Source organism: Crotalus tigris, unplaced genomic scaffold (genome assembly GCF_016545835.1).
Source record: "Crotalus tigris isolate CLP2741 ecotype Arizona unplaced genomic scaffold, ASM1654583v1 scf7180000022411.5474196:2289641, whole genome shotgun sequence".
In the NCBI taxonomy this organism is placed as follows: Eukaryota; Metazoa; Chordata; class Lepidosauria; order Squamata; family Viperidae; genus Crotalus; species Crotalus tigris.
In genome coordinates, this window is record NW_024099112.1 from 832,118 (window position 1) to 856,408 (window position 24,291).

General features: G+C 36.1%; 1 protein-coding gene across 4 annotated transcripts in view; it reads right to left on the bottom strand.

Annotated features, from left to right (window-relative positions):
- The window catches only part of PHF20 (PHD finger protein 20), a 45,647-nt gene that overhangs the window by 7,277 nt on the left and 14,079 nt on the right, over nt 1-24,291 (bottom strand). The window contains exons 2-16 of one of the 4 annotated variants that reach the window (XM_039319094.1): nt 22,212-22,314; nt 19,614-19,724; nt 17,795-17,966; nt 15,916-16,000; nt 12,574-12,653; nt 11,265-11,649; nt 10,482-10,589; nt 9,871-10,038; nt 8,701-8,868; nt 8,261-8,536; nt 7,235-7,333; nt 6,171-6,335; nt 2,706-2,878; nt 1,500-1,635; nt 344-539 (exon numbers count right to left, since the gene is read on the bottom strand). In XM_039319094.1, coding sequence (XP_039175028.1) covers nt 344-539; nt 1,500-1,635; nt 2,706-2,878; nt 6,171-6,335; nt 7,235-7,333; nt 8,261-8,536; nt 8,701-8,868; nt 9,871-10,038; nt 10,482-10,589; nt 11,265-11,649; nt 12,574-12,653; nt 15,916-16,000; nt 17,795-17,966; nt 19,614-19,724; nt 22,212-22,309 — 2,420 coding nt within the window. In that variant the 5' untranslated portion in view covers nt 22,310-22,314. Of the gene's footprint in view, nt 1-343; nt 540-1,499; nt 1,636-2,705; nt 2,882-6,170; nt 6,336-7,234; nt 7,334-8,260; nt 8,537-8,700; nt 8,869-9,870; nt 10,039-10,481; nt 10,590-11,264; nt 11,650-12,573; nt 12,654-15,915; nt 16,001-17,794; nt 17,967-19,613; nt 19,725-22,211; nt 22,315-24,291 lie in introns of all 4 variants that reach the window. The other 3 variants (XM_039319095.1, XM_039319093.1, XM_039319096.1) reach the window with 3 other exon arrangements.

Below are 24,291 nucleotides of genomic sequence, written 5' to 3' on the forward strand. Positions count from 1 at the left end.
CAGTATTACTTGATATAACAACAAATCATTATCCATTATCCATCTAAAGTTTGGTTAATCAGAACTATTGCTGATTCTACTTATGGCCTTGTTCCAACTATTTGGGTTTGGGTATAGATGGTATATTTTTCTACTGATATGCTAAATGAAAACAAAAGGTATTCAAGATCAAGTTGGACCACAAGAGGGGAAGTGCTGTAAAAATGGTTTAATATTATCCTGAACCAACTTAATAAGCATACCAATATGTTAAGGTATACAATAGCTTTATGAAATTCAATTATATTTAATTCTTTGAACTGTATCACTATAACTTAAGCAAATACATCCAAATATAGCTTACTGCAAGATGCTCATCTTCAACTGAAGTCCATGTAGCACTTCTATCACTTTTTGTACATCGCCAAGAAGCTGGTGCGTAGCTACTATTTTCTTAGCATTTTGATGGGAATAGTTTTCGCCCAAAAATGCTAAACCATGCATGTGGCCTTTGCATAACCATTCCTTTTCATACCAATACTTCAAACTGGATCGCTTGCCTAAAGCAACAACGGGGAAGTAAATTAAAAATAATAAAAGCAAGTAAATGCTCATTATTAGCCAAATACTAATCTGCCATTATTTTCACTTTTAAAATAAACAGCAAAAATTTGGCATATTGATTTGGCATAGAAATTCAACCTTCAAATCTGAAAAAACTTTCAATAATAATAAAAGCTACAACAAACTACATTTTAATAATAATCTTTTGAGTAAATTAGTAAAAAAAATAGTAAAATTATGAGTTTAAAATTTCAATTAAAAAAAGCACAATAACATAAATACTATTATTCCTTCTCTCCCAGACCATGATTCCTAATTCTGTCATCTCTAACTTAGAGAACTGAAGATACTTTTAATCAAGTTTCAGGCACAAACAGGAAATAATACACAAATCCTTTAAAATAGAGTTTCTTTTTATACTACTATACAGTGGTGTGTAAAAATTTGTGAAGACTTTTGAATTTTCAATATTTTTGCATAAATATTGATCTGTTCTTCATACAAATCCAAAACTAGTTAAAGAGAATCTTACATCAATGAGTCAAAAAACTATATTGAATTATTGAAGAAAATGTATGGAGAACAGATCACATTTTAGATCACTTTTATGCAGAAATATTAAAAATTCAACAAGGATGAGCCCATAGTAGCAGTTTCCTCTTTGCCAGGACCATAATAGGGGACTTGGCAGCTATCTAAATTCAATTTTTACTAATTAAACAAGAAAATTCACTTTTTCGACTTAAAGAAAAATATTAATGCTATGTAGACTCAAAATCAGTAAATTTCATAAATTATTTAATATATTAGCAGTTTAGCATATTCACTATAATGGTCATTACAGTAAATTAAACAACTTGCTATCAAATACTTGAAAAATTAAGGTATGCTGACAAAGTATAATACAATACAATAATACATACAATAATACATAAAATAATATAATTATTACATACTATTAGAAGATTCTGCAACTTTAGAAATCTTTGTACCTGGAGGATCTTGACAAACATAACATGTATATTTCTCAGGTACATTTTCTTCTAATAATCCCATACAAACTCCATGCTGCCAACAGAGACATTCTTCACACTGTTAAATATTAGACAGAATTAGATTCAACAGATAAGCACAACTATCTGGCTGTTTCATAAGCTAAGCAAGAGATTTAAACTCTCTCTATAACATTGGGGCAAATCAAGGTATGGTCATTTTGGGTATATCTGCAACATGTTCCATCCTATTGTTACCATCTCTGAAGCAAAACAAACAGGTACATTTAGGTTGTAGACAGTAAAGGGCTTGACTGCTTCTTCAACGTGGGAAAATCTGAGTTGGAAAACAAATTTAAATCTTGTAAATCATTACTGTTTTAAAATTGTGATAATTTTGATTATTTCTTCAGCTTGCTGGGTGACCAGTTCCCTTCTTTTTTTGTAGGAAAGTAGTACAGTCATTATTCATAAATAGAAACATAAGAAACTAGCAGAATCTTCCAAGTCTGAATGTGTTTCCCCCTTCTTTCCCTTTATAGTCCTGAGAACCCTGGGAGGAACATTTTCTCAGGTTACAGTTCCAACTCAAACCATTGCTTTAATACAGGTAATCCTCAATTTACAACATCTGACCATGTAAAGTTACAACGGCACTGGAAAAAAATGACTTATGACCATTTTTCACACGACTGTTGCAGCTTCCCCATGGTCCCGTGATCAAAATTCAGACACTTGGCAACTCACTCATAGTTATGAGACGGTTGCAGTGTCCCGGGGTCATGTGATCACCTTTTGCCACCTTCTGACAAGCAAAGTCAATGAGCAAGCCAGATTCAAATAATAATGTTGTTACTAACTTAACTACTGTTACGTGAATCACTGCAGTGATTCACGTAACAACTGGGCAAGAAAGTTCATAAAATTCATTTAACAACTGTCTCGCTTAGCAAAAAAATTGGGCTCAATTGTGGTCATAAGTCAAGGGCTACCTGTAACAGCTTTTCCTCTTGTCTCTCAACTTCATTCTGTCTAGCCATTACAAAACTGTACTTATTGAGAAGTCTTCCCAATTAGTTATCCAGGATGAAGTTGCAGTAATCCTATGATTCCTATTTCTTTGGGGACTGGCAATTTCTTTTATTATACTCTCCATCTTCTACAATGTACCTGAATCATAAAGTCATTTTCTTCCTCTACTTCACAAATGCAGCGAACGATTTCAAAGTCATTGTCATCATCTTCAAGATCTTCATCAGGATTGGTTGTTACATCAATATCTCTACTGCAGTCATCATCACTCCAAAACAAACTTTCTGCAGATGATTCACTCAGCGTATCATCTTCTGTGTGCAAACATTGAATTTGAATTAATCCAACAGATTGTGGATGGTTTATAAATTATTGCCTGCTACTCAATAGGTATTAGCAATATTTTCATACATTTTGATTTGTATACATGTGGAGAGCTGATGAATTGATAATTAACGACAGAAAGACATTGGTGCAACACAATCACAGATAAAGAACCATTCATTTCAGCAAAGGAATCCAATATAAACATATATAGACAATATAAACAGGGGCCCAAGCTCGGGCACACAACCACATTTGGGGCCTTAGTAAGGCCAACAGCGACACTATCAATCTAATTGCAGGGAGCATTATATTCCATGATAGAAAAGGGTCCCCTGGACCTGCCAGTCAACAACTGAAGAGTACCTAAATAATTTGGCCTTAACCCATAAAGGACTTTAAAAGTGGCCAGCTGCAGCTTGAATTAATAATAGTAATAGAATTTAGACTTATATATCACTCCATAGTGCTTTACAGCACTCTATGAGCAGTTTACAAATGTCAGCATTTTGAGTCCTTATTTTACCAACCTCGGAAGGATGAATCAACCTTGAACACATCAGGATCGAACTCCTGGCTGTGGAAGAGTTAGCCTGCAAAATTGCATTGTAATCACTGCACTATCACGGCTGCTTGAATCCAGAAGCACACTGGGAGCCGATGCATTCTGCAATGCAGTGGTGTCACAAGTCCCTAAAAATAGACACCACTAGCTGCCTGCAATTTTGCACCAGCTGCAGTTTCCAAATTATCTTCATGGACAGCCCCAGGCAATGTGCAGCAATCCAATCTAGAGGTCACATAGTCATGTTTGGTAGAGAGGAGTAACAGTTGGAAGGAGGAGGAAGAACCCTACTTCTACTGAGTAGTCTTACATAAGAGCGTAAACTACTTCGCAATGTGGTTTTGTTACATTAGATATTTTACCATTTTAAAAAGCTGTTACATTAGGTAAAACATGAACAGTTATCTGCTAACATTATCTTGGTACATTTTAATCGGAGTCCCATTAATTCCCATGCACTGCAGTAGATTTAGGGATTTTATGCAGATCTTAGCCCATGTATTTCATTAATAGAAATTAAAATTCATAACTAGATTGGAATACAAAGATAGCATGGGAGAGCATAATTTTCAGCTTATTTCATAGTGCTTTTTGGTATAAAATGAGTTTGGCTAAAACACAGTACAATGTTCTCAGTACAATGAACTCCTAGCTCTCAAGGATTACCAGTTCCTTTGAAAACAAAGTAGCTGAGTCAACATGCTTAAAATCAGTAAAGTATATAGGATGTGATAAGTTTCAACCCATTTCAATGATACATTCCTTGCTCTAGGCACATATGTGAGATTTGGAGGATCATATTATTTCAAAGATGAAGAGTGTACTCTTGTAGGAAGATTCAACACTCAGATGGTAAATTCCCATTCTTTTATAGTAGTATTTCTTTTAGGGAGCATACAAGGGTTTTGGCTGCAGGTTATTGACTCACTGGCATTATAAGAGGTGACAAGAAATGAAAAGAAAAACTAAAGGAGAAGGATGGAGGCTGTTTAATGAATATGAATGAGTTGAGCGTTTTTCCAAAAATACTTCAATCAAATTCTCTTCCTCATTCCAAACAATATATACAAAAACAGAGGAAGAATTACTTGATGATTCAAATGCACTGACTTGGAAAGTTACTTGGCAAAGGCAGAAAGCTAAAAAGTAAGACTGAAGAAAACAGAGGTTTTGACCTATTAGATGGAATATTATACTATTAAACAGATGTTTGAATATGGTTAAGAAAATAGATAACTGTTAGAAATAAAAGTATTATTATAATTAGAAGGATAGGATTTGTAACTAGAATATTCTACTTTGTTACGAGATGGGAAATATGAAAATTTTAAAAGGTTTGAATAAGAAAAGCTTTTGGTTACCCAAATATAATTTATTATGAGAAAATTATAAGTGATAGAGATATTTTGAACATTGATGGGAAATTAAAATTTTTTAAAAAGTGGGGGAAAAAGATATTGATTGAACAAATGGATTTTAAGTGCAAATGCAATTAAGATATGTTCTCGCTAGAAAAGATATTATAAACTGACACTATCGACATTATGTATAATACCAGAAAAATGTAATGAAGATGTCTATATTTAATTGTATATGTATTAACAGTAACAAGAATTGTATTTGCCCAGTTTGGAAAAATGCATACCATCAGAAGAAGAGAGGATTCAAGGAAGCACTGGATGGTGTAGTATTAGAACTAGACTGAGAAAGTTAATATGTACCACTGAATTACCAATGGACCCAAACAACATGTTGTTTATTAAGTACTCATGATTGTAAAATTAGAAAATTAATAAAATATGTATGGACCATCTACCGTATTTTCTGGCGTATAAGATGATTTTCTAAAGCGCGGAAATCGGCGCCGAAGTCAGGGGTCGTCTTATATGCCGGAAATTACGGTAGTTTCCGGCGGATAAGACGACTTTCTAGGCATGGAAATCTGCGCCGAAGTCAGGGGTCGTCTTATACGCTGGGTCACCTTATACGCCGGAAAATACGGTAAATTAATTGCTGGGGGAAAAACAGCAGTCATGAGCCACTCTGGCTGCAATAATGTTGAGAAATATAGCTAGGAAGTCCTGGGTGTCAAATTTAGGCTACTAGGTAGCAAGCTAAAGTCTAGGACTGTCTATCAAATATTCTTACAATGCTCCCTGTGCAAAACTAGGCAGGCAGAGCTTAATGTTTATGTCATGAAAACATTGGGTTAAAGGCAACCCTCCAAACATGAACTGCAAGAGAACAATGGTGGGCAGAACATGTCTTCATCTCCTGTTTGTGAACAGCAAAAAAGCATCAATTATCCATTGTGAGAAACAAACTGCCAGGCTAAGATGGGCCTTGGCCTGAGACAGCAAGGCTATTCTTACCTTCTTAAGTTTTGCAAGGAATGCCTGTTGCTGAATAACAGGCAATGCCCTGTCACTTTTTATATATTTTTTTTCTTAAGTGCAGCCTTCAAGCTTAATAAATTTGCATATCCCTGATTTAAATAATTCAAAATTACGCAAAAGAAAGTAATAACTAAAAAAAGATATATGTATTAGATATCCGAGATATACTAATCTGCAATTCAAATGTCATGATTTAAAAGCTATCAATACTCAATCATAAACAGCAAGCCTGTGAAAATAATTTCCAATTATCATTAACATTTAGAATTATTTTTAATTTAATTAAAACCATCAAAGAAAATGCAAAAGTAGTCTTACCAGTGATTTTTAATTTCTGTTTACGATGCCCAGAATCAGAACTATGTATTTGCGTACTTAAATGCACACAAGATCGATCTGTTGAATTATATCTTGTTGTAATGGCAGACCTTGGAGGAGAAACATCTTGGGAAAAGTCAACATTTTCTTCACTTCCTGAATGTTCTGGAAAATTTAGTTAAGTTTATTATCCAGAACTTCATATTACAGAAAATGAATGCACAGAAACTCTAATATTAAGATTTATTGATTTAAACAATACATTTTTATTTATTATTAAATTTATATTCTGCCCATTTTGCCTAGAGGAGACTCTAAGTGTCTTACAACCAAGTAAAAGTAACAAGATAGAACATTAAAATAAATATTAACATTAAAACTAACTTAAAATTAAGAAAGATGGGAAGGAAGGAAACAAGATGCACATGGGAGAGAGATGGAGTTTTATCTTAGTCCATTAATTACATAATACATAACCCACATACTACCAGAAACAGCTGTAAAATAGGCAGACTATATCTAGTGTTTCATGCTTATATCTCTAATGAGCAGGTGATGACAACTACTGTAAATAACTGTATTTAAAAGCTTTATACCATTCCACATTTGTGTTCAATTTTCAATATTATTAATAATAATCTCCTTCAGTTACCACAGGTATGGAGAATAACTATACCCTCTAATCTTCCCAGAGGTAACCCACTTGAATCCATTTGGGAGGTAGAGTGGGAATTATGCTTTCAAAATCAAAATTATATGGAGGCTGTTAATTGCCCACTCCTGCATTAAAGAGGCAAGCTCCTCTTACAGAAGAAAAATTTGATCACCGGGTAAACCAGGAGACATCTTCAGATTCTTTTCCATAATTAATTGCTTCACACTTCTATGGCTCTCAAGAAGTTTTTTGATGGAAAGACAACTGCATGTAGGTATCTCTTTTTACTGGCTTTAACCTGTTAGGTTTTAGATATATTCTCTCTCAAATGATACAAACTGCTTAAGTAAATTAAAAGGCATCCCCCCATTAGTAATTTTCTGTTAAAAATATTCCATTAATATATTACCTGATTTTATTTTCTTTTTTTTCTTTTTCTTTTTCTTTGATTTTGATCTTCCAAAGTTTCTGGGTTTCTTTTCTTTGTTTTTATCCTTTTCTTTAGCAGCTTTTTAAAAAATAGATACATCATTATGTCTTATTCTTTATAGTTTAGATAGAACCTGGGTCCCCAACCTGTGGGCCACAGCCCACGACCGGGCTATGGTCTATTTGCAACCGGGCCCCAAAGGCTTCTCTCTTGCGTGAATGGAGCTGCACATGAACACATGCCAGCCCGCTGCTCTTATGGCCCAGTCTCTCCTCCCCCCCAGCCAGGCCAAGTCGCCTGCTCTAGATTCTCCAAAAATGGAGCAGTGAGAACAGAGGCTGAGTGGGACGAGCATGCCATGCTCAGCTTTGCTGACTCACCAAGGCTGCCTGCATCGGATTCCTGATCCTCTTTTGAAGCATCGGGCAGCCTCGGTGAGTCTGAAGCACAAGACTGCGTCCCCAAAGATTTCTCTTCTCTGTGCCAAAAGCTTCTACAAATGGACAAAAGGCTTTGTGGGAGCGATCTTGTGCTGCTTCAGGCCTTCTGTCTCTTTGTACACTTTTGGCATGGAGAAGCCTGAAGGAGTCAAGACTGTGCCCAAAGGCTTCTCTTCTCTCGTGTTAGTGGAGCTGTGTGCGTGCATGTGCCAGCCCACTGCTTACACAACCTGGTTCCCCTCTCCTCCCCCCCAAAGCCAGGCTGCCAAGCTGCAAAGGTTGGGGACTGCTGGTTTAGAAGCATTAGGTTTTTTACTCAGGTATACTTTAGATATGATGAAACATCAAATAATTTCAAAAATAAACAGTGATCATCCTCATTTCATATATGTTAATATTTTTGCATAACACATTAATTATGTGAAATTGATAGCTTGTGTCGTTTAAGTACTAAATTGAAGAAAAGCAGGAAGAATTTTAAAAACACTGGCCTTTAAAGCAACCCAAGTGATCTGATTCAAAATAATTAAACGTATTTTTTTAAAAAGAAAAAAATACCACTTACATAAGCAACCAGATGTGGTCCGCCTTCTGTTACAACCTTCCTGACTAGCCTTTTCAGAAGCCAAGGAACCTCTTGTCTGGATATTTCTTGTTGCAGGATTCTGTTGTGGTTCTGGTGATTTTTCAATTCCATGGAAATACTTCATATGATAATGTAGCAATTTAGCTTTTCGAAAGGATTTGGAACAGTCTAAGAACTTGCATCTAAATTTAGGCTCATGTTCAATTGCAGCTTTGGAAGCAGTAAAATCATCAATTCTCTTAGAAGAACAGCTTACTACAAAAACAACATATATTAACAGTTTTAAAATCCTACATTTTAATTATAAGATGCAACAGATATTAAAAGCATGCAGGATAAGAGACTGGCATTACACAACCCTAGCCCCATCAAAATTCAGGGTGTACTTTCTCCTCAAAGACCACCCCCCTCAAATTAACCTGTAACAGATGTGACAGAAGTCTCTTGCAAATGGGATGAGGAGGAAGACTCTGCTACGTTCTCTTCCTTTAATCGGCTATCATTTATTGAAGCCTGAGATACTTCTGAAGGTGGAGACGACTCTTTAGTAATCTTTTGGTCAGATTTAGCACAAGCCTCTAAGAGATCTAAAAGATAAAACAGAAGAATAAGCTTAATCTAGAGGATTCCACCATGTTATAGAAGGAATTTTTGAGCAACTGTCAAAATGTATCTTAATTACATGTTTGCACTGAGTATGCAGTTTTAAAATTAGAATTTCAGAAATAGAATTGTTTCAAACTAAGAAACAATAAAATCCAAGCTAGCATGAAGAGAATTTTTATCCGCCAAGTATTTTAGTTTCAAAAAGTTTTCCTCAAACATTTACATTTTCCCTCCCATAGCCCTTCATTCTATCAGGTATCTTTTCAATGCTACAATCTGTATTAAAAATTTTTAAAGTGTTTGGAACAGCTTTTAAATTGTACTTTGTGGGGCAAGCAGAGTTAAACTGACCATGATCCTACTATTATTTCAGGAAGCCCTATAAATCAGGCTCTTCTCCCAGGCAGGGTGAGTTAACCTTGCAAAGTATTATTAATTTATAATGGATTTTTTCCTTGATTGTAATTCTATTTTGCTTTCATGTTGGTTATATATTTTGTTGTTATATTGATATTTTTAATTGTGTTTGCCACGCAGAATTAATTTATTGGTGAAATAAATAAATTTAGAAAGCTATGTGGTCAAGAAGTTACTTGAATTTATCCCAATCCAAATCTATTACCTTAACCATCATTCCACTTAGCAGCTGCAAGTGAAAAAGCTCTTTGGAAGACTAATATTAATATTGTCCTAAGTTTCATTTTTAAAAACTATTTTTCTTGACATTAAGTACTTTTGGCAACTATCTTGAATCCTTCCCTTCCACTTCCATTTCTTGAAAAATAATGTAAAATTACTTTTAGGTCACTGGACACAATTCCTAGGTGATAGCCAGGATCTACAAGGAGGAGCAAAACACCTCTTTAAGATCTTTAAAAAAGATAAAAAATGGTTCTGGGCAAACTGCCACATGGTTCCACAACATTAGAACTGGGCTTTGATCCCAAAAGTTACTGACAACACATATAAAAGAAGCTTTTTACCTTCACTAATTTCTTTTGGAGTAGTTTCTTCAAAGGGCCCAATTTCATCCAGAAGTGTTGTGGTAATGCTATTATCTAAAGTGTCATGGCTACTGGTAGTAGAATGTCTTGATTGCCTCTTTATGGAATCTTTTTCACTGTCTGGAGCACTTTTCAACTTCTCTTGTGCTAAAAATAATTGTTAAATAACAATTGGTACACTAGTATCATACATATATTGCTATACATACACAAAATAAATAAAAACCAGTTATCTGATAAAGGTACTTTCTCTCTTGAGTTAAGCTTGACATCTGGTGTCTACATAGATAGCTCTATATAAATTTCTCATAACTACATGGAAGTGATTTCCCATTGTTCTGTGGTAGTGCTTTTTGTGTATGTGATGTTCCAAACTAATCTTCAGTATTTCCTGGCAGTTTCGCATCCACTTTTTCTAGCTCTTTCAAGGTGAACCAAGGTTAGATAATATTGGCACCTACCGTGACATTTATGTATACATACTTATTTAAAAATACTGCCCCACTAAATTCCTAAATGAAATGTAGTTATACTATACTTGTTTTTTTCTAACATTTTCTATTCTAGTTAAATAAATAGGCTTGACTCACACATATTCTTCTGAAGCCGGGGACGTTTTGAAGGGACTTCTCCTCCTTTAGGAATTTTTCGTCTTCTCAGTTCTAAAGTTATTGGCTGCAGCGTTTGAGAACCTTGTTCTAAATATATAAATAGAATAAAAATATTTCAATACATATGAAAGAGTTCATTCTTGTAAGAGAAAGTAATTTTATATAAGGCTTTTGCAGGATTTAGGATTTGAATCTTGTAGTTTTTTTAGTTTAAATTATTCATTATATTCTGTAATTATAACAAGTCAAAAGGAAATCTCCATGTCATCACTGTCTTCAGTTCCTTATAAACTATGCAGTACTTTTAACGAGATTGCTATTATATTGCTGATTCCAACAAACTAGTCCTATCCAAATACATTATGTATGATTTAAAACAAATGGAATAATCATAGTCTGTAACACTTTAAACATTTTTAACACAGAAAGACAGCCAGTTTCTATAATGATTGTGTGCAAATATAGAGCACTGAGTATTATTTTCAGACTAACTAATGTATTATGAGCTGCATTCCCAGAAGTAGGTAGGCTCAAGGTTAATAAAATTAGAAACCCAGAATTAAATGAAAATGTTATTTCATTTCAATAAAAGCTAATTCATGCCAGTGTGCATAGGGAATATGATTAGTTCCCATATATTTAACAATTTTCTCTCTCTAGCATATGAAAAAATATAGTTTCTTCACACTTTTTGAAGAAGCTGCATATGACCCTGGGACCTTATGTTGTATACCTTTGTCCCAACACTTAGTTTTGACTGACCTGCTGGAGGCACCACAGGTGGTCTACCACGTCGTCGCTTAGTTTCTTTGATGTTTTCTGATGGGGCCTTCACACTATCATTTTCTGGTTTTTTTTCAATCTGGGTATCTATTGAGAATTCTCTATCATTTTCAGATATATTCTCCTTGTCTTCTTTCCCATCTTTAGATAGGGCTTTTTCAGAAACTTTATTTTTATCTGAAGAACCAATTAGTTTTCCTTCTTTATCAGTTTTAGACCTTCGTTCAATCTTTAATAGCTTTTCATCCTTGTCTTTCTTATTATTTTCAGCTGTTTTCCTTTGCTCTTTAAATTTTTCCCATCTTTCAGGAGATGAAGGAATTTCATTACATCTCTCCTTAGGTTTTGAATTATTCACAACAGACTAAAAACAAAGAAGTTGGTGATTTATTTTTTATTACAAATTAATTTATTAATTTATTTATAGGGTGGGAGGGAGATTAGATATACAATTAAACTAAGGAAAAAGCTAGAAAAACAAAATCATTTAATGCTAGAGCATAAATGATCAATACTGAAAACTGTTAAATTCTACAAAAGAAATATACCTGACAGAAGAAACAGATGGCAATCAAGTTTTAAAAAGCAAATACCTTCTTTTTAAAATGTTACATGCCACACACTAGAAATATATGAATCAAAATTAAGATTGATAGAAAATTTGGATTCTGTGACTATGTTTGCACATCATGCTAAAACTATGTTTCTAGTGCAATATACATATATGGAAATAATTAAAATTCATCTTATGTTCATGTCCTAGATACTTTTGGAAGCTTTTGTTTCCCTTTTCAATAGTTTCTCATGTTGACAAAAACAAAAAAACATATTAAATAAACTGTGGATTTAGACATGTTCTTTAATCACATAGTTCCATTTGTTTTAACAACACAGTAATAAATGAAATTACTGCGCCTTATAAATATGTGTATGGTTAGTGATGTTACATTGTAACAAACTGATTCAAGCAATCACAGCTTCATATGTTATTAAAGACAGATTTACTTCAAGGTATGATGTTTAAAATTTTTAAATAATTATTTTTTTCTCATATATGGACAACATGCTAAAACCCTGATTAAATAGAAGCAAAAAATATATATTTCCTATTATGCAAGTAGAGAATTAATGTGTAAACCTAGATTTGCTAGATATGCATTTTATATTCACAATGATGTTGCATGACATGCAAATGTAGTACATACCTTAAACTGCAAATCAGCTTTGTAGCATTGTCTACATACAAGATGAATTTAACATACATAAAATTTCAAAACATGTTTCCTACCTGATCTTTGGAAAAAGCTTTGACATGTATATTTTTGACTGTCTGAATCACACCATCATAAAATTTCACAGTGTAAGTTCCTGAAATTTAAAAGAAAAAAAAAATAGTGTGACAGCCTCCATTCAGTCATGGCTTTCCACTTGTTGCTCTCATGTACACACAAAACTCCAAACAACTGATGTGCATATTAAGCTGGAAGTATAACATTTTTTACTTTCTCTGTCAAACTCGCCATGTCACATGATGTGTCATGGCGTATCGTGATTCTTTTTGCATTGCCGGCAATGGGGTGGGCGTGGCTTTGGTATGATGAAACTGGCCTGTGGGCCGGCAGTTTGACACCCGTCTTAGGGCATCTTCCCAAAGGGGAGAGGGGAAGAGGCCATAGATACTGGGTTGTCCTTAGGGGTAACCTAAAACTACGAGAGGAATTCTAGGAAGAACTCTGAGAATGGAGGTAATGGCTGGGAACTAATATGAACTTAAACAGCTCTGGCTGATGAAGATCTATGGTTTTAATGAAGAATAAGGTAGAGTGGGCAAACTGAGTTGGACTGAGCTGAAGGCCAAAAAAGTTTAACGAAGAAAAGGACGAGGGGGGACATGATAGCAGTGTTCCAATATCTCAGGGGCTGCCACAAAGAAGAGGGAGTCAAGCTATTCTCCAAAGCACCCGAAGGCAAGACAAGAAGTAATGGATGGAAACTAACCAAAGAGAAGCAACCTAGAACTAAGGAGAAACTTTCTGACAGTTAGAACAATTAACCAGTGGAACAACCTGCCTCCAGAAGTGGTGAATTCTCCAACATTGGAAGTTTTTAAGAAGAGACTGGACAGCCATTTGTCCGAAAAGTTGTAGGGTTTCCTGCCTGAGCAGGGGGTTGGACTCGATGACCTCCAAGGTCCCTTCCAACTTTATTATTATTATTATTATTATTATTATTATTATTATTATTATTATTATTATAAATGTCACTGATGGTGGTCAAAGATAAATGGGAAATCAATATTTTTATCAGGAAAAGAAACATGTTACACAATAATATTCAGGAAAGAAAGAAAAAAGTTTAGTCACTCTGCAATTTAGCATTATAAATGGCTGTGCTCCTTGAAACAAAAGGAGAGGTTGGCACGTCCAGCTGTAAATATCATGCCTGTTCTGCTAAGGAATGTGGCTAGCTAGTTAAAAGCAAATACTGAATAAACACTTGTTTTGTTGTGGTTATTTAATAAATATGAAAAATTCTGCAATTGTGTTTTGCATTTAGTTTCTTTCAAAAGTACAATTGTTCTAATCCATGAAAAATCCCAGTTTCTACTATATTTTAAAATCCTTTCTTGTTATTACCTCCCATGCACCTTATAGTTTTCATAAATAATGCTGGTAATAAAGCATAATGATAACAATGAAGCCATATGTTACAATGTAATCAAGGAAATGTCATTATTACAGGTAGACCTCATCTTATACCATAATTGATCCCAAAATTCCCATTGCTAAGCAAGGCAGTTATTAAGTGAGTTTTGTCCCATTTTACCATGATTATTTTTTTGCCACAGTTAGGCAGTGAGATGGCTCAGTGGTTAAGACACTGGGCTTGGCAACTGGAAAGCCGGCAGCCCAGGTCCAAGACCTGAGAGGTGAGCGACAGAGTGAGCTCCTGTCTTAACCCTAGCTCCTGCCAACCTATCAGTCTGAAAGCATGCAAAGTAGATATATAGGTACCATTTCAGTGGGAAGGTAACAGTGCTCCATGACATCATGCTGGCTACATGACCATGGAAACATCTTCGGACAGGGCTGGCTCAATGGCTCTTGAAACAGAGATGAGCACCACTCCTATAGTAAGCAGCAACTAGCAGAGTAAAATCCACAGGGAGTCCTTTCTTAACCCTTTGTCAGAGTTGCAAATCATTGCAATTGTTAAATGAATCACATGGTCATTATGTGAATCCAGCTTCCACCATTGACTTTACTTGTTGGAAGCCAGCTGGGTAAGTTACAAATGGGGATCACATGATCCTGGAACAGTTCAAATGTTATAAATGTCAAGTGCTTAAATTTTGATCATGTGACCCTGAAGATGCTACAACACTTGTGTGAAAAACGGTCATAAGTCACTTTTTTTGATGCCATTGTAACTTTGAATGGTTACTAAATGAATGGTTGTAAGTCAAGGACTACCTACATACGTCTTTGTTCCAAATCTCTAACATAAACATGTAAACTATTGCATTTGCACAATTATCACATACACCTCTCCACCTGCCCTTCTTTTTGCCACCTGCACTGATGCCTATGATTCTCTGCTCTGATTCATAACAGACAACCTCTAAAGCAGGGCTTTTAATCCTTTTCACAGATTGTACCATTTTTAGGATATGACAATATTCAAGTACCACCAGTGCTTAGTAAGATGTCAAAAACTTGATGACTAAAAAAAGGGGCGTGGCTTTACTGGTTAGATTCATTTGTTGTTATAGAAATGGCTAGTTTATAATATTATGGAAAAGTAAAAAGTTGAGGTTCAATGTTAATGCTTCCTTCCTATTGCAATAGTGGAAGTCAGAAGTCAATGCCTTTTCTTTTCCCCTTCTCCCTTTTTCTCTTACCCTTTGCTTGCAAAAGCCGCTGTCTCTCTTTCTCTCTCATTCACTCACACTCTGCTCACAAAAGCTTCTCGCTCTCATTCACTTTGCTCATAAAAGCTTCTCTCTTCTCTCACTCACTTTGCTCGCAAAAGCTTTTCTCTTGCTCTCTCATTCACTCACACTTTGCTCGCAAAAGCTTCTCTCTTGCTCTCACTCACTCACACTTCACTCGCAAAGGCCACTCGCTCATTATCTCCTGCTCCTTTTATATCTTCTCCTTCTCCTTTGTCTTCCAGGTGCGACAGAAGCCCCAACCAGAAAGCAGCTGCGCACGCAGATTCTGGGACTTCTGCCGAGCCCTGAAGCTCCATCTATTCTCCTCCAGGTCTGCACGCCGCTGCTTTAGCTCGTTCCCTCCCCCACTACAGTTGGCTAGGAGTTGTGAACCACCTGCCAGGTGCTAAAGTACCACCGGTGGTACGCCCTGCTCTAAAGAGCTAAAGATGATCTCCAAAAATGACCCACGCGTGGATCAGAAGCTTTCTTAGACTCTATGCCAGTAACTTAAGAAGTTAATCTCCCTAAAATCATCATTGAGATATATCTCAAAGAAACAATACAACGAATATTTTATGTTCATAAAAATCAGGAACAATATATGAAACAGAATGATACTGTTTTCTGTGGTACTCCTGAATGCTGTAATGGAGAATACTTCCAGATATTAAAAAGTTACATATTATATCTTACCATCTTTGTTAACAGAGGTAACCTTTGCTGGATAAAAACGACAATCAGACCAGCAAGCTAACACCTGATCATTTATGTGAAATTCCTAGAAAAACAGGAAGCATTTATCATTCTAAGGTGTATAAAAATATGCTACTGCATTGTAATTTTAAAAAGTCTATTGTTACAAACTAATATTGCCAACAACAAATATCATTAACTACTTTCTATTGCACTATAAACATATTATTCAGCTTATTAGGAAAATCACCATCATACCATAATAGCATCTCATAACAAAGATTGTGCTTCATATAATTAAAATCATCAAAATTAATGAACTGCTATGAAATGGCACAAATATTTTAAAACTGAATAGTGCTACCTTCTTTTCAGTTAACCAGAGGCTAATCTAAATAAAATTTTATCAGAGTAACTATCTATACAGTTTTACAAAAAAATAACTTTGAGCAGCAAAATGTTCTGTGATGAAGGAAGCCCTAAATGAAAGTCAATACATTTTATTCATCAGCTTTTCATTAGAAACTAGCCTTATTAATAGAAAGCAAGTTATCATTCTTTATTACACTATCTATAGTTATAATTAAGCAAAATAAATCTGTGTTTAAAGTTAACAACTTTTCATTTTATTCTGGTTTATTTTTCTTTGCAGGTAGTCCTCGACTTATAACTATTTGTTCAGTGACTGTTCATTTAGAACTGTGCTGAATAAAGAGACTTATGACAGGTCCCCAAAATTATGCAGCTGCAGCATCCCTGCAGTGGCATGATTGCAATCTGGGAACCTGGGAACCCATTTGCATTTAAGACTGTTTACCAAGCCCCCAGCAATCATTTGTCATTTGAAATTTTCCCTGCTGGCTTTCCCAAAATGTCAATGGGAAAGCTGGCAGGAAAGGTTGCAAGTGGATGTGCTAAGTTTTCCACACTGATGCACCCACCCCAGTCTCTTGAGCTCATGCCAGTCACTTGCACAACTCCTCTCCATGTGGCACTTCTCACACACATCACGCACCCTAACTAGCACCTTTCACACTTCATCTACCCTCCCTAACCCACATACTTCTCGTACATCCTCCTTCACCTACATAGTACCCTTGCACCTCCTTCCAAATGCACATGGCTCCCCTCAGGCATTCCCAGTCTTCCCAACCTGCACCTCCCCCCCATGCATCCTCTTTAATCTAAGTGATCCCTTTTCTGACCTATCTGCACACTTGCGTATCCTCAACATGCATGATGCCTCTCGTACATCTCCTCACATCTTTCCCACATCCCATAATCCTTAAATTCCATTTCACATAGCAGCAGCCACTTATCTGCTTGCTGATCTGGGACTTGCAAATTCCTGCTGGCTTTTCCATTTGTTTTGGTTGTGGGAAGCTGGAAAGAAGCTGCCTCACCCAACAACTGCAACAAATTCAGTTAACGACAGTAACCAGTACTGTAGAATTACCAGTACTAAGTGATGCAGCCACACTTTAGACCAGTGGTTCTCAACCTGTGGGTCGGGACCCCATTTGGGGTCGAACGACCATTTCACGGGGGTCGCCAAACAAGGCTGTCCGCCATTTTCCCCCCCTTTTCTTTGGCCACGCCCTGGCACCCGGTGATATATAAGTGGTTGGGGGTCACCACAACATGGGGAACTGTATTATGGGGTCATGGCATTAGAAAGGTTGAGAACCACTGCTTTAGACTATATTGCTTAGCAATATACAAAAATTCTGATTCCACTGTCATCATAAGCCGAGGACTATCTATACATTTTTATCTCATTTGTTCAATAAAAGAAGGAATTGTGTTAAGTTCCTCTAATTTCTAAATTATATAATTTATGTGGACATATAATTGTTACTAGACCAATGTTTTTACTTACTGAAGATCCTTCTTCCTCATGCAAGCCTTCTTTTCTTAATTGTATTTTTTCTAAAGGACGTAAATAAGGACTGTCCCAGCAAAACCATTCATCGTAGCGGTGATTCCAACGTTTAAAATGGATAAGCACCTTTCCTTCTTCATAATCTATTTCTTCAATGTGAGCTGGATACCTATATATAAACAAAGTTAATGTAAAGTATTTTTTGCCAAATATATTTGAGTAAAACTGAAAATATACATTAAATAGTGTATCCTTACACATTGATTTATTTAATCATTTTTATATAACCGCTCATCTCATAGACAAGTGGGGGCTTCAATAAAAAAAAAGGCCTGTTGATTAGGACCCACCAAGTGAAGCTCCCTAGCCAATGGGACCTGCAATATCTTATTAACTGTAAGAGGTTTATGAATCTGTGAATAATTTTTTTTATCTTACTCATGACAATTTCTTCAAATTATTCTGAAAAAATAAGTAATTGTTTTTCGTTTTCCAGCTCAAATCCTAGCAGGTGTGGCAAAACATATAAAATACAAATACAAACACAAACACTGAGGCAATAGTGATTGTTATTCGTGCTTTTGCTCAACAGACCTTGAAAGTTTTACAATTAACCTTTTCATAAATATCGTGGTAATAACATCAGCCAAGTTTGCAGCAGTTAAGAAGCACCTAAACCTCAAGAATTGTCTGGACAACCTTTGGATGGCCAAGAAATAATTCAGGCATTTGGCAGTCTGCCTGCTCTTATGACCAATCACACAGGGGAACTCCAGTTGTCCTTACCCTTCTCTCTCCCTCCCATCTTAGCTGCCCACCTGGACCAGCAGTGTACACAAAGCCTCAGAATCTTGGAGCCTAGTTCTAGTCCCCCTCCCACACTTGGGAAGCCCGGGCTGGCCACTAAAGAGTCCATCAGTGCATGAAAGTCTGCTGCGTGCAGGAGACCCAGATTGGCTACTATAATGCCCATTGGCTGTGGAAATAAGCCATGGTCTGGGAGCCTGGGCTTGTATTACAAGGCACACCAGCGCATGGAAACTAGTGCCACTCTTACGATCATTTGGGAAGCTCCTTCTCCAAACTGCAATTTGGAAAAGGAGCCCTCTGAACAATTGCAAGATTGACACCAGACTGCAAAATGGTACGAGGCAGCCTCTGTAAAAAGTTTGTGCTTCACGTTGGCTCGAAGCAACTGTAAACAACTGCAGAAAAACGCAAAGGTAAATGGAGCAATTTACACATGCTGCATGATTAATATAATGTGCAAATCCAGAATTCTAATTAGTAATCCTGATATATGTAATGCTTATCAGTTTCTCTTTAGTTTAGATATCCTGAAATCTATGTTTTATTAAATCCCAAAGCCTCTTAAACCAGATGTGCCATGGAAGAGAAGTACTGAATATTGAAGGCCACTGCTGATTTTCATTGCAAGGCGTCATTACAAGTAAAGCAAACCATTTTTTTAAAAAATACTCTCTTTATATAATTTATTGTAAATACCAATATAAATTTAGCTATTTTTGGTCAGTACATTATATTAAAGCTAGGACATATGTCACTATGACATTTTATTATTAAATCAGCAAAATAATGTAAAAGTTTTTCCACACGAATACAGCCTGCAAGTTCAGGTAAATTACTTCCTTAAATGTTACTGGAATAAAACCAAAGAAGCTAAATAATTAAATACATAGCTAAATCACAAAGAGATCTGAATTGGAACACTTGTTGGTTTGACTCCTTGTTTGCAACACAATGTGACAACATAACAAAAAATGTTATCCAGATTTTATCATGAAATAAGAAATACCAGTTTTTTAATCTGTCTCGGGCTTCCAACTGGGCTCCCACTTCAAAGCTGATACCTCTTCTGTTTGGTGGATGTTTTCTCATTTTGTTATAAGCCGTTTCTTTTATTCCCCTGAAAAATGCAATTAAACATCAATCACCAGAACTAAGAGTTATGTTATTTTTGATAAAACTGTCTAATTAAAATAATTCACATCCATGTTTCAAGTAAAAACAATCTGTAGCATTATGCTGAAGAAAGCATATGTTAATACCGTATATGCCGCCGTATTAGGCGACCCAGCGTATAAGACGACCCCCGTCTTTATAGCCGGGCCGCATTCCTAGAATGTCGTCTTATACGCCGGAAACTACCAGTATTTCCGGCGTATAAGACGACCCCCGTCTTTGGCGCCGATTTCAGCGCTCGCGGAAGTTGTCTTATACGCCGGCATTTCCGGTATATGGTCTTCTCAAGGCAAAGACTATATTTGTATAGTCTTCATCTCAAATCTTATTAAAACTGAACTGTGACAGTTCATGTCAAACATATTATACAAGAAGTTCCATCTCAAGAGTTGTGTCTCCTATCTGTATGAAATGAGTTAAAATGCAGACTGTATGGAATTAGATTATCTTGCATACGTAATTTTAGGTCATTCCTTGTTATCAGCATTTAATGTCTGAGAAGACAATTTAATATAGTGCTGGTACAAAATGATCTACTCTATGTATCTTTACTTGCTCCATCTATTATCTTTCTGAATGTTTTACCTCTGCATAGCTGCAGGAACTAAGCACAATTAAATAGTACAGATAAAGAATATCTGCCACATGGAATAGCTATTATAGGTAATAGGTAACTATTTCAAATGGCTTCATTCAGTAGTTGCATATAATATTGCTATACTTTGCAATAATATATACATGATATAGTGAATTATAATTTACAAAGTACAACATAACTTCTCAATACTATGTGATGTTCTAGGAGAAAAATGTAATATCCTAAACCTTATTACTCAGTTTTAAGGTGCTAGGACGTATACATTACATGTAACAATGATATGTGTTTGCATTTAAAATTACAGTGATGATGAGTAAGATCTGCAGGACCAGGTTGGGAACAGATTGTCCTTAAAAGTATCTTTATGATCAATACTGACTTGATGGTATATAATTAATCAATAATCAATGTGTTTTTGCCACTGCGTTTTTGCCACTGGTTTCATAATTCTACTGTATTTAAATCATCTAATGGTCAACAAACTATCTGAGCAACAGATTTCAACTTTCAATTTTCACCAAACTTCCTCTAAACATTTACGATATTCATATTGTTATTTTATTGGGCATAAAATGGTTTACTAAATGTAAGACTGCAAACATTGTAACCCCAGTGCGCTATATTTAATGGAACTCGCTTGTTTAAAAGTTTGCAAGTTTTTCTCAAGGAATATGTAATTTTCTCTACAGTTTCATCAGCTTTACAGTTCTTTATAGTTGTATAGCTTATGTACAACTCAAATTATAAAATAGCTTTAAAATGCTATTCTAAATACCATAAACTAAGCTCCTGATCAGAATTTGATTATTTCTAATTTGAACTAATAAAACTACACATTGAAACAGCATCACATCAGTACAAATTCTTTTATGAGATTATACAACAGCTTTAACTGGCATAATTTTTGTATATTGTACAGTACTGCTAGTTTTAATATAGCCACAAATATACTGTATAGCTTGATTAAAACTTGCAATTCTATAAAGGGCATAATAATTCTATTGCTGCTATAGATTAGCAGCTAAAGTGTAAAGCCCATAGGGTCTCCTGTATGGACTAGAACAGTGGTTCTCAACCTGTGGGTCGCGACCCCATTTGGGACAATCGACCATTTCACGGGGGTCGCCAAGCAAGGCTGTCTGCCATTTTTCCCCCTTTTCTTTGGCCATGCCCTTGGCACCCGGTGATATATAAGTGGTTGGGGGTCACCACAACATGGAGAACTGTATTATGGGGTCGCAGCATTAGAAAGGTTGAGAACCACTGGACTAGAAGATCTTCAGATCCCTTCCAACTCAATTATTCTATGTTCTATTCTGTATTCTCCAATTTGAAGTTGTAGGGCAGAGATATTCTCTAAAATAATGCTTTAGGTCCTTCTGAGATTCCATGGAAAAGTCAGAGGCCTTGTTATTATGTTTATTAGGTAAGACTTTTACCATATAGATTAAAATTATCCCTTCCAGTACAGACAATCTAATGAAAACAGAGCACATAATTATCTCCTTTTTGAACACACTGTACATATTACTCTTACTATTCTTTATAGATGTAGAAAACAAATTTACCTAGGGGATTAAAAGCTAAAATACATCTTGAAGTAATCCTTGCTATCTCCTTAAGAAAATTGCCTTCTATTTCTAAACAATTGTACAAGTAGAGCTTGACTTCTATAAACCTTTCTTTTTCCAAATGGTTTTATTTCCATCAAATACTAAGCTACACCAAGGTTAACTTTAACATGCTGTTCAACCCAATCCAGGCTGAAATTAGTGTTAAATCGCTCTATCTTAATCATAAACTGGTACCATGGCTTGCAGTAAGCTCACTTACCTCAGCCATGGCTCTGAGTGCCACTGCAGAAATAGCTGCCAGGGAGACAGTGTCACCTCACCAGAGGAGCGTAACAGACCATAGGTCCATATAAGCATTCAAACTGAATGGATGAAAAAACATGAAAGAGCATCTGTACAAACTGTTATAAATAAAGGACAAGTAAATACATGGGGCAGTGTTTACTGCTGATAGCATGTACAGAATATGCTATGCTAAAAACCGTAATTTTTTTAACTCTGCAATGCCAAGAATTGCTTTTGGGGAGATGGGCAGCTATACAAACTTGATAAATAAAACTATTCTCCCTGATACTGCCACAAAAGTAATTTTTCTCAGATGAGTGAGAAAATAAGTTAGCAAGTACATTAAAAAGAGAAAACTACATAAATATTCAGGTCATATATTCCTAATAAATATGCATACTATGAACAATTTACTCCTACACATTGTATCATCATTTAGCACAAACACTTCTCTACCAAACATATCTCAAAAACTATTAACAACCAATGAATATATCTTTTCTCTACCCAATACTTTTTCATAACATTGAAAATGTTATAATAGTCAAGAACATCTTATTTTCTTGATTTTATCAGAGGGAAGAAGTGTGAATTTTAGTCACTGAAGCCAAGGACCAGTAGTCCTTGACCTATTACCACAATTGGGCCAGAATCTTGGTCATTAGGTTATTAAGTGAGACATCATGTGACTGCTTCATTCAATGACTGGAACCTTGGAACTCTTGGTTGCAGGTGTTAAGTGATTACATGGGTCATTAAGTGAAGTCCCAGATTAAAGAGTGCAGGGTGCCTCGGGGTTGGAGGAGACTCTAGGAGACTAGACACAAAACCCAAGCAAAATTTTCAGCCCCTGAATGGGAGATATTCTCACAATCTGGCTGGGCTTTCCAGGACCTTACCTCACCTCTAAGGCATCCTGTTCTTCATACCTTAGTACTGCCTCTCCACTCAAGAGCATAAAATCCTGCTTGGATTTTCATTCCCTCACATCTCTAGGGGCTGGTTGAAAGAGCTCCTGCCAAAGGATTTCAGGCATGGAGCTGAAATCCTTCAACAGGGTGCTCTTTCAACCAGCCCCCAGAGGGAGTCCTCTTGGCAGGTGGCATAGCTTGCAACCTCCCCTCTTGAATTTCTGGGGAAGCTGACAGAGAAGCTGGCAAATGGTTAACACATGATCAAGAGGCGCCTGGCAAACAGTTGTAACAATAAACAGGTTACCAAGCACCCAGACTGAGATCACAAGTTGGAGTGGGAGACATTTTGTGATGGTTGGAAATGCTATAAAGCATTTAGAAGTCATAAATCACCTTTTCTGAGGCCATTATCAATGAGAATGTTAAAATTACGGACTATCTGTAGTTATTCTGGGAACTTTTAAAAATTTCGATTAGCACTTTTGGCCAGCACGTGTCTTAATACTCTCCTGAAATTCATCTCACCAAACAATAAATATTTCCAAATCACCTTTCAATCTTCAGGAAAAAGATTTAACACATATATTTATAGCTCTTCAATGCCTACTACACACCTTGCTGAAGTCTAAAAATGAAACCAGCACACATTGTCTGAATTCTACATTAAATACTATCTTCATAAATCTGCATTTCAAATTGGAAGATGAGTTCATAAAATAAATTTATTATTAGCGATGATTTCAGTTTCTTACAAAGATAAGGAAGGTGAAGGAAAGGAAGAAAAGAAGGAAGGGACAATGGGAGAGGGAGGGAAGGAGAAAGAGACTAAGAGGGAGGTGAAGGAAATGAAGAAAAGAAGGAAGGGACAATGGGAGAGGGAGGGAAGGAGGAAGAGACTAAGAGGGAAGTGAAGGAAAGGAAGAAAAGAAGGTAGGAAGGGACAAGGGGAGAGAAGGGAGGGAAGGAAGGCAGGCACCCACCCCAGTCCCATCCCAGAAAAACACAGATTCTTCCTCCCCCCAACAGGCACTCTGCAACCTGAGTGATCAGCTGGCCACATCCCCTGGCCATTGATCATGTGACCCTGGGACACTGTGAACGTCTTAAGTATGAATCAGTTGTCAAGCATCCGAATGTAAA